Here is a 12,039-nt window from a genome sequence, read left to right on the forward strand (position 1 = left end):
TATTATTATAATTATATATAATTATACAGATAATTATATATTATTATACATATAATTATACAGATGTGTGTATTCTTAAAGAATTCTCCTTAAATATTAATTGTAATAAGTCTGTAATTTTAATGTTAGAAATTGTGGAATATTTTATTACTAAAGTGGATAAGAGAAGCAATCGTCGATGTATATAATTTCGATAATGAAAAAAGTAATATGCAAACATAATACAAACGATATGTAAATCGTTGTATCATAATTGTTTTCTCTCTCGTGCAACAGATTGTCGATTCGGAAGAATAGGTATTGTTACAGAAATTCCAGTTATTGTTTCGGCCGGTGTGGATATGTATGTGTGTGTCTCGATTTCTCGAATCAGCAGGGCGACAGCCGGTGGTTCGAATCAGCACTGTCGAAATGTCAACGGCTGCATCTTCGACGATGTAATTATCCGCGGACCTCCGGCAAATTGCAAGCTCTCTCTTCCTCTGGCAGTTTAGTCGATTAATTATCACCGTCCGCCTACAATAGTCATCTTCGCGTCAATTAACTTCCTCTCTCCCTCTCTCTCTCTCTCTCTCTTTATCTATCTATCTACATCTATCTCTTTCTCTCTTTGGGTTATATGCGCTTACGATGCGCAACGGGTGCAACGGTCTCCAGGTCAGCATGCGTGACGAGGTGACGCAGTGATGCATTTAGCATCTTGCATTTATTGTCTGGAACGTCACAAACAATCATTTGAAAATAATAATATACTTTTTCTTATGAAAATGTAAAAAATATATTATTAAATATATATACAAATATTCATTTATATTTCAGATAAAGATATATTTTTCGCGAGAATTCGCTTCATATATATAAATTTAAAAAAAATGAATTTATACAATAATTTATAAAACTTAAAGACACGCATAAAAAAATTTATATTTTTTCAAGAAAATTAAAGGCAATTTTTAATTGCAATTTTTCGGAAGTAAAGTGCTTGATTTTAAAGTGAAGAATTATTTTTTTCTTTTTTACGAATTATAGAAATTACAGATTCTTCAGAGCAAACTGCATTTGTAATAGCGATAATATAAAATTAGTTTAACGGAGAGCCGCGATTGGGTTGCTTTTCGCTGCGGAATCGTACAATCTCGAGTTGCGAATCATTAACAAATAATAACGACGGATAGAGTGTATCTGGAGTGCTACATTAGAGAGAATGCGTTACTGTGCCTCATAATGTAATGCCATTATCTTTAACAAGTCATGAATTCAGCAAATATTTTGCAAGCACTCCCGCCCGTACGAGCGAGCATCTGTTCGACATACGGTGGCCGCGTTAACGAGAGATCCGTTTTAATCTATTTCATCGAACTTTCGACGCAACTGGGCGTGATCCATTTCTTCGGCTATTGTTCTTTTTTTTTTCTTCTTGAGCAGTTACTTTATCCGAGTTTGTCGTGCGTACAAATCATGGAACGTTTACGTAACTTGAAACAGACCATTGACCGATAATACCATGTAATGCATATTTACGACAGTACGCGACAGTTCGTCGCGTCGCAAAAACAATAAGCCAATAGGAATTAGCCAAGTGGGAAATATAGGAGCAACGATAACGCGCCTGCGTTATTATCGATTATTGACGCAGCTCCAAAAATGTAATCAATTGTCAAGTGAAATAATTATAAAATAAAATTATTCTTATATATTCAAAAATAGAAAGGAACGTATCTTACACATAAAATGATAATTATAGAGTTTCCGAAAACGGGAATCAAATTATTTCGCGCCACAATTTCACAAAACATTTTAAATGTGTATGTGTATTTTATTTTTTTAAACAAATGATTTATATACCTCTTCCCGCAAAGAATCACAAATGCAAATGTTTCGAAAATGATTTCGTACAATGTTACGAGCGCGAGCGCGGCGAAAGACGGTCTCGCGCGATTAGGTTTGTTGCTTTAGGGTCGTGTTGCTGAGGGAACAACGCCGCAGTTAGTCGGAACGCTTCAATCGCGGCAGATGTTGCAGCCTAAACAACGACGAATGTTCAACCGCGCGCTGCGTCTTGCCCTGCTGTCTTTCAAGCATCGCTCCAACCGTTATTCCAACAAATTTTTTAACTCTGATCTGTGATAACAATTATTCAGGAACTACTCGGATAAAGGATGTACAGATATACAGTTACTTTTTAACACCTCTCGTATCAGATTGAACATTTGTAAAGGATCTTTATGGGATCCGCGAGCTATCGCTGCGTCGAAGGGCAAGGAAATACGATCGTTATACGAATTACACGGAGGAAATTACCGTCGGGGAAGAAGAAAAGGGGGAAGACGAAAGGATCGATTCGCACGAAACAGTCGGCGCAATTAGCGCGCTTTTTTTCGGCTATTTGTTTTCTCCTCGGGCAGTTATTCTGCCCACGTTTTGTTTACCGTTCAGAGTACTCGGACCACCCGAATGCTCACGTAACCGGAAACGGACCACTGGCACTGGCTGCGCGATCGACAGCGGATGTGAAAAGAGAGAAGGAGGGAGGCCATGACCAAAATGCAAATTCTCATGCACTCGTACGAGCGATGTTAAATCGTAGGTGTCGATTTTTATCTGGCTTCGATTTTTACAACGAGATGTATGAAATGTTTTGAGATATGCGTGGGCAAGTCAAATATAAACCGAACTTTTTTCAAAACATTTTATTCGATCAAAATATTTCCAACGTACACCCAAATCATTTTTCTAAAATCTTTTAATCGAATAAAGAATTTTTTGGAAAAAGTTCGGTTTGCGCAATTGATTTCGGACACGTCCCATTATTTTTTATGACACGGAAATAAAAGAACTGCCAATCCGGTGGCAAAAATGCTTAGATTTTAGTGGAAACTCTATTTTTTATGACACGGAAATAAAAGAACAGCCAATCCGGTGGCAAAAATGCTTAGATTTTAGTGGAAACTATGTAGAAAAATGACTTGGGTGTGCGTTGGAAATATTTTGATTGAATAAAATGTTTTGGAAAAAGTTTGGTTTATATTCGACTTGCCCACGTATATGTATAATATATATAGCACGCACACACAAATAATAATAATGTCTTATATATCTATACATATAAATATATTAAAAGTATTAATATGATAGTAATATAATAAAATATAAAAATATCTATAGCAAAGCATGTATATATTTTCTATATATTACAATTCTTTATATCATTTTTTTCTTGGTCGTGAAGAGTCTTTAGTAGTTTAGCCGATATTAGAGACTTATCAAATAAAATCGGAGATCTTTCTTCCGTATTTGATCTTTCGATATTTGAGCTTCCGGTAAGAGTGGAACTGGCGGAGCGACAACAACGACGATGACGATCGAGGAGAGAGCATCGAGGACATTGAGAGCGAACCGGAAATCGGGTCAACGAGGTCAAGTAGCCGACCGGCTGATCAAATTGGCCTTCGTTAAAAGACTTTAATACGCGAAACTGCGATGACACGAAGATGACGAAGAATCACGTTTGACAGACGGTATTCGTCATTGAAAGCTCTCACATCTCGTATTCTCTCTCCTTTCTCTGCAGTTTCCGTGCATTTCCTTCTCTCGTTATGTGTACATAGGTGCTGTTCTGTGTAGACAAGCTTTGCATTCGCTCGCGAAAGCACGAGTGCGGTGCTCGTTAACTAAAGCATCCGACCACGATGATATTGCGGCAAATCGCAACAACCTTATACCTCTTGCAATTGCAGCTTGTTACGACAACACATCGCGCTTATTCATGATCCCATACTGGCTGCTAAATACATATATGCGGTAATTTGAAAAATTTCCGACGTCGAGAAGAACTTGGCTCTCGGAAATCCATAGGTAAACCAATATTATATGCGTAAATTAGAACAGAAAATTTGAAGAATAAAAATATACATATATATTTGATTGTAATATGTAACATCTTTTTAACAAATTGAAAGAAATTTGAAATTTTAGCTGTGGTATATTAAATATATAAATAGAGGAAATAATTAAATTATAATATAAACATAAATTAATAGCCTTGAAAGGCCAGTAAAAGCTCATCTGTAATAATTAATTACTACAAATTAATTGCGGTTGCTATAACCATTGACACTAACATAAATTAGTCGCAAAAACATTTGAGAATACTTTAGCAATAATTGTATATCAACGTTCATTGTAATTTACTATAATTCTTTTATTTTCCTCTTTATTTTTCTATCTTTCTCATCGATTCTTCGCGGAGTTTCCCGCGAATTGGCTCATGATTAAATTTAGCGATCGTATCTCGGAATTCAATCGACATTAACCATTAACCGAGCTTATTATTTATGATTGAATTTTCCTTGCAGCGCGAACTTGCATGCTTCATAAATTTTATTGTTCTTCGAAGTTATTTTCTCGTAGTTATTGATTGCGTTTTGCCCTCAACGCCAATTTCTTTTTTCGCCGAGATGACGCGACGTCCACATTTTTCCGCGGTTTTTTTATTAGTCAAATTCACGCAATAAAACGTAGAGCACTCTTTGTCTAACATCTTTATTACATTCTATATCTCTTGAGAATATATTTCGTAATCGTAAATATTCGCAAACGGTGCTCGTAACGGTATTACGTATTATATTTGTTCCAAATTACGTGTTAACGATGCAAATGGCATTGGTATAATAATACAGCTTCACGAGTTTTTTTGGGGATTGTAACGTGATGCGAATATTAATTGACATTAATTTCAAATTAATTTTAGATAAATATTTAAAATTACAGCCAATATATCGACACGAAGAAAAACATCATGCAATATTGATTATTAATATTTATGATAGTTTGTGAAGGATACATCGAACTAACATTCATCAATATTGAACATAATACGTCACTGCTTTTTTTTGTCGTAATATTAAAAGAAATATTTTCTATATGAAAAGAAATAATTTTTTTTAGATCAAGAATACTAGAGATTTTTTATTCTAGCAAAAAATAAATTACGACTTAAAGAAAATATTTGAATTCTTAGAGAAAAAATGATACAAAAGATAGGCACATTATATATATATATACACACACACACACATCTCTTTCACTTTAAAAGGATTATAATTTAACTTTTCATTGTTATTATATGCGGTGAAAAATCAATTGATGATGTAACATCTGAATGGGGAGGTTGTATTGGGAATGCAATATATCGGCACGATTAGTTCGGTGCGATTGACTTCACAGGCATTTCCGCTTCAGTAGCTTTTTACCGCCTCGTTTTTCCGCCTGTATGCCATTCCGTCGTTTACGGAAGCGCATGGACGTCGAAAGTCACGTCTCGTACGCGGTGTGGTAAAAGGGTTAAAGAAACATCGTCACGATTCAACAACATGATGCGCAAGAAAGTGCACTCTCGCGTTTTTCCTAGAAAAGAACGAAGGAAAATCAAAGGGCACGTGTCAGATTTCTTTATTAATTATGGAAATAAGGACTAGGCTCGCGATGTATCTTTATGTTTTTGCATTTATACGAGAATTATATTTTTCTTTGAAAGAATATTATTTATAAATAATAATTTTTTAAAACAATAAGATAGGTAAATAAAATGTTGCTTATGTATGTCATGATTTTGAAGATGTAACTAGTGTATGTACGTTCTGTGTATACTTGTGTGTGTGTGTGCGAGAAAGCCGAGGCCAAGGAGAGAGAGAGAGAGAGGAAGAGAGAGAGAAAATTACGTTTTTCTCGTCTGTGTTGATCATAGTCGAAATTTTGATCTTATTTTCAACTTTAATTTTGTTATTTTTATGGATTTTAGAAGATTTTAATACATTGACCGATGTAACTAGTGTATGTACGTTCTGTGTATACTTGCGAGAAAGCCGAGGCCAAGGAGAGAGAGAGAGGAAGAGAGAGAAAAAATTACGTTTTTCTCGTCTGTGTTGATCATAGTCGAAATTTTGATCTTATTTTCAACTTTAATTTTGTTATTTTTATGGATTTTAGAAGATTTTAATACATTGACTTTATATAGAAATTGAACTCTTACTTTATACGCAGTAAACGAAGTTTCCCACTTAGAGGTTTCAAAAAGAGGATCTTTCGGCGATACTGTAGATTAAATAGTTTTAAAAGAGGATTATATTTAACTGCTTAAAGTATCAAAGCAGATGTTAGATTGAAAATTGAGATTGAAAATAAGGAGAAAAATGTCGACTTGGGAAGGGTCAAAGATGATCCAAGCATGTCTGAGAAACGCATATCCCTCTTTCTCTCTTCGCTCTTGGAGAGAAAAAAAATCTTCTTTTTTTCTGTTATAACGCTATCGGGAGCCGTGACCGAGTTTCTTCACCGCGAGTTTTCTTCTTGCCATGATTCGATAAGCGTGATCGCTATGCCAGGAGCAACAAACGGTGTGACCTTGCCCTTTTGTATGGCGGCTTCAGGGTTCAATAATATCGTCGATAATGTTCGTAATGAGACGCGCGAAGCGAGCTTTACGTCGTCTTTAATTCACATCCTGACGCTTTTTCCCAGCCACTTTATTACTTGCTGCTCATGCTGCTATGATCTCATCATTATGGCAGTGAATCGCTATCGCTGTTTGTTGTCTTTTACTTGTACGACCATTCATGTTTAAAAAAATGACGAGAGGGTATAAAGAATTTCAACAACTATGTTTATTGCAGCTCGTAAATATTTTAATTTTAATTTTTAATATTGTTTATTTATATTTATATATTTTTTTCTTTTTTCATATGCTTTATATTTTTAATTAACAAGATTACGCGAGAAAGGGGGAGAGAGACGATTGTAAAAACTTGAGTTTCAAAATTATAAAAAAAAAGAATGTAGGAATTGTTTTTTCACGTCAAGGAGGTGCGTTTACGATACGCGCATCAGGGCGGTGCGTTTAAGCGAGGATTAAAAGGGGGCTAAAGAGAACGAAAATATCTCTTTGTTCGAGAGACACATTCCTCGATATATATATTATCCGCCTTAAATGGCGGCGCAAGCGAGCAGTGACGTGGTACGCGATGCACACACAACCGGTTCTCCAAAGCAAAGGGGATCCGCGAACACAATGCGGGAGAAATCTTGCGTGCTCGATGACCAAACACGGCCTAAGTCCAACGGTCACCCTCCTCGGGGATCCTTGCGTGTCTCCCTTCGTGGACGGACGCACGTGTTCGCGCGATTACCAAGTCGCTCATATATGGCCTCGGCGAAACATAGTTGCCGAGAAACGTGTACATTAACGCGCCATAAAAGATATTTTACGACTGCGGTAGTTAGGATGATCCAGTTTGAAAAATAGGAGAAGTATTATGGAACGCGATAAGAAGCACGCTTAATCATTATGCCACTAATTTTCTAGAAATTCGATAATATTGTCATGACTGTCTCACACTTATAACTAATTTAATCACAACTAATCTTGCAGAAATAATCATAGAAATTTTAAAAGAAATCACATTTCTCGATTTGTTTCGAGAGATGCTCTTATCAAATAAATAGCGGTAGTTTTACCGTTAATATCTTCTTCCGGTTACGTTATCTCGTCTGGCCCTTTTCGTTATCGTCGGCTCTGTAACCATCTTTCGATAAGAAAATAACATATAGAAGGATCTAAAAGAAAAAGACTACGATAAGCGGAGAAGAAAGTGGAAAGATAAGAATTCTTGCGAAATACTTTTTCAACTGATGTGAGATACACTCTTATCATAAGGTATCGGCCGATAGAACAATACGATAACGAGAGTTGTTAACATCAAGAATATTACATTATAGTGGAAAAATAACGTACAAATTAACATATAAATTAACTTATATATTTTAATTTTAATATGTAAATTTATACATACATAAAATAATATTTCCATGCTAAAATATATTCTATTAATTTCAATACATTATGCGTAGGCTTTTTATGCTTGAAAAGTCATATTTATAAAAATAAAGTTTTTCTCTAGGGTGTTCTTTATATGGGGTTTTCAGTATCACGAATATTTTATGAGAGAATTTCACGATGCGAATTTTCTTGTATATATTTTCTTGTAATCTGCCTTTTACAGTCAAAGAAAGTAAACATTGTCACTCAAACATGTTTTGAGAAATAAAATTGAATTGGTTATAAAAAAGGGGTCATATTGAATGGATAAAGAGGATCGAACTTCAATCTTCGTAATGATGTCCCATCTGAAAGGCCCTTTTGTTGAAAACATTGCGGAGGAGCATCTCGAATCGCTGTTATATTCGAAAGGTCCTAAAGATGCGCGCAAAGAGACGAGCAATATTATTCGCGTTGTTTGCATCCGGCAATTTTTCGCGTATTAAAGATGTCCCGTAATTTTAATTGCGACAATTTTCAGTAGCAGCGAGAACGCAAAATAATTCTTACTTATTATTATCATGTTTCATGCATCAATTGAGTGTTCATTGCGGAGTGTTAAAAAATAAAATTTAAATCTTATTGAATAACGCTAATTAAAAATTATTACAGTTTAGCGGAGGGTCATAAATCATTTCGCGCCTTTTCCACTTTTCCATTTTGCCGAACGTCCGTTAATCGGAAGGATAATCATCCATATTTTCGCGTTCTCCTTCTCTACTTCTTCTCTTCGCCGAAAGTCGGGAACGGTGCGCTTTTTTATTTCCTGGCGCGAATCGGAATTCGTTCCCGACGGCGGCGGTCGGGAACAAGACGCGCTTCCTCCGCGTCTCGAGAGACATAGTCGAGGAACCCCTAAAGATAGCGACACTTCGCCACGTGTCGACTAGCAGACAGACCTGCGACCGTTTCGTCATCCCGACCGACGCTTTCCGCGAAATATGCGGCGGTTTTAGTACGCCGACGATCAGCAAAATTATATTTATTCTTGATTGCACTTCATGCAAGAGAAATATTTATTAAATCAGGAAAACGAAATATTGAAGATTAATGATTTCGTGTCTGCGAAGAATCTAATTCGATAGCGAATTTGATTGAATGCATTAGTGTGCACTGGTGCACATTAAAGATTGTCGTATACAAATTTACATTAGCATAAGTAATTAAAACAGCAAGATAATTGATACTACGAGTTATTATTGTTGTTATTTGATATACGAATAACGATAATAATAATTATAACTCGATGTATTAATTATCTTACTGTTTTAATTTGTTTATGTTATTAATGTAAATTTGACGACAGTCTTTAATGTGCATCAATGCATCCAATCCGATGTTGCATCCAAATCACGACTTCGTGATTTAGCAAAATTAAGGCCGAAAAGTCCGCGTCTGAGTTTTCATTTGCAAATAAGTCAGATATTAAAAAGATATATTGCATTAATAAGTTGCATTTAAGGATATACTTCTTTTTTAATTTTTTCAATCAATAAAGTTATGATATAATATTGTCTAGATAAAATTAAAATTCTGTATTAATTTTTTATTTACGGCCAAATAAATTTTTAGATCCCAGTAAGAAAAAATATGCGGAATAAAACTGTATATATAACAGAATACTAAAAGATTAATGGAATACAATTAATTGGTAAAACATCTCCCTTCGTAATATCGGGCATGCTGAATTTTTCCAGTTCGGTTGGCTGTCGCAGTTTTTATTCCGATGCAACACGCGGATAAATCAATACAGTTAAGTGCACATAAATAAAGTTATCTCCATATGAACATCATGATACGTACATTCTCTCTCCAAGATTACATTGCGCACGCTTTATCCTCGTTACGATAACGATCTCGTGTCGCGAAATAATTTTCACTTCTAACGATTCGTTTTTCGTGTTTGTGCAGAGAGCGTGAGAAAATGAAGAAAAAGAGAGGATTTTGCCGCGATTTTTCCATCATCGCACATACATGCGACTCGATAAATTGTCATATCATCCCAAGTTAGTAATCAATCGAGAGTTATCGTTCCACAACGATCGGTGCCGCATGCACGATCTGATAGCGCATTCTTGCTGAACTATTTCTCATCATGGCAGCCAATCAATGTGCACAAATTAACATTTTGTCGTACATTGCACGAGAGCACAAGAACTGTAAATCTGCGCCGACACCCCACATAGAGTAAATTTGCGTAAATCTTTGCGTTTTAGAGTACATATGTATATTTTTTGTAATAGGCTTTGAATTATAAACGGTATGAAAGAAATTTATATCATTAACACTATTTCATTTAATATCGTAAAATTTAACTATTTCCTCTTCTTTTTTGTTACAGCAAAATTATCTTATGAAATTCGGTTATTTACCCCAGACTGATCTCGAGACAGGAAATCTACGGACGGAGGACCAGTTAAGGGATGCTATAAAAAATCTGCAGGTAAGCGAAATTATGATATGTATTGTGCAGCAAAAAAAAAAACTGTCTAGTAATTTAATATTTTCAGTGTTTTACAATTTTAAATGTAAAATATATGATTTATGTTTTGCGTAAAATGTTCTTATCATAGGACTTTAACTGAAACAGTTTACTCAAAGCTTCGACTTACTAATTAATAGATGAAATTTGATTCGCGCGCCGACTTTCGCACAAATCAGCTTAAATCAATGATTCTTATTGTAAATTATACAACATTTTGAGATAACATGAGAACTGTATAGTGAATCAAATAGAGTCGCGAGCGAACTTTTCTATTCCACAAAAGTACGTATATACCTATCTCGAAAATGCGATCGATTGAATACGGATTCTCTGAAAGCTGTCGTGAGCGAATCGATGAAAATCCTATTGAAGGAAGTAAGAAAATGGGGCAGTGTCCTTAGGGATTCCTTCGAGTGTCGGATATATGTCTTTTCTTCTCGATTCTCATGCAAATCTTTATTGAATAAGCTGGAGTAGCATTTCTACTATTATATTTTCCTCTCGCAAATGGTTGCATTCCGCTAACCATCGTCCGAGATGGGCGGAGAAGGAGGGCATAGCTTGATCGAAAGCATCAAACTTAAATGCGAAATAGAAGGCATCGGAATGCTTCGGACATTCTATAATCTTAGCTCCAGGGGGAGGCCGCAAGTTTTATCCATCGATGTTTCGCAATGGTTTTATCGATAATCGCGTTTGTCAGATTCCGGACGCATTTCTGGTTGAAATGCTCGAAAGCGTTTATCTCTCTTCAAAAAGATAAAACTGAATCTTTGTTGACTGAAAGAAGTGATTGTGTTTACGGGAAAAAAACTAGTCAAACAATAAAATGGGTTTCTTGAAATATCGATGATATAAAATATTCTGGAAATTTGTCGATTTTTATATACATTTTGAAATATTGTTTTCTATATATATATATATATATACCGTGCTTTAGTTATATTAAAATATTCAATTTATATAGAGATAGAAAATGAATAAAATGTACTTAACTTTTCGATGTAGGAATTTTTATATATGATAATATTATTATTTGCTGATCTTGTGTGTGTGTGTAAAAAATAGTTATTTTTCGTTTTGTTTATTAAAAAAAAGAAAAAAGTATATATATATATTGTAAATAGTTAAATGCAAAACTTTTAGCATCTCTTTATCTTTTTAAACATTGATCACAGATAATAAGGAAAATGCAATTTATCTCTCTATATTTTTTGATATTTCTGTAGACGTTTTCTTTTTAAACAATATTTTGTTTTTGAGAGATTATACTATAGTATATATGTAGTATGTACGAGTAATGGTAAATCATGTATATTTACATTTTTGTCAGAAATTCGGTGGTATTCCCGTAACGGGGGAGATCGATAAGGCAACGAGAGGATTAATGAAAGCCAAGAGATGCGGACTGCCGGATCAGCCGGATCCCAGATTCATCAGAACGAGGCATAAGCGTTTCACCATCCACGGACAACAATGGCAGTACCGAAATCTCACCTGGAGGTAAGTCTTCAAAAATATTAATTGAATATTGCTATAAAAATAAGAAAAATACGACACACAATAATTAAAAAATAATGAGTGTCGAACATGAGACAAAATTCGGCTAAGAATTAAAAAACATAAGATAAGTCTTGCAAAAATATTGAAATAATATTCTTATATTGAATATTTCTTATAA

At 34.8% G+C, this 12,039-nt stretch overlaps 1 protein-coding gene across 3 annotated transcripts in view; it reads left to right on the forward strand.

The window, feature by feature from the left end:
- Positions 1 to 12,039, forward strand: part of LOC115238622 (matrix metalloproteinase-2) — a 173,940-nt gene that overhangs the window by 52,072 nt on the left and 109,829 nt on the right. For all 3 annotated transcript variants that reach the window (XM_029812611.1, XM_029812609.1, XM_029812610.1), the window contains 2 exons: positions 10,215 to 10,316; positions 11,692 to 11,861. In XM_029812611.1, coding sequence (XP_029668471.1) covers positions 10,215 to 10,316; positions 11,692 to 11,861 — 272 coding nt within the window. The remainder of the gene's footprint in view (positions 1 to 10,214; positions 10,317 to 11,691; positions 11,862 to 12,039) is intronic.

Source organism: Formica exsecta, unplaced genomic scaffold (assembly GCF_003651465.1).
Source record: "Formica exsecta isolate Colony F162 unplaced genomic scaffold, ASM365146v1 scaffold352, whole genome shotgun sequence".
Classification (NCBI taxonomy): Eukaryota; Metazoa; Arthropoda; class Insecta; order Hymenoptera; family Formicidae; genus Formica; species Formica exsecta.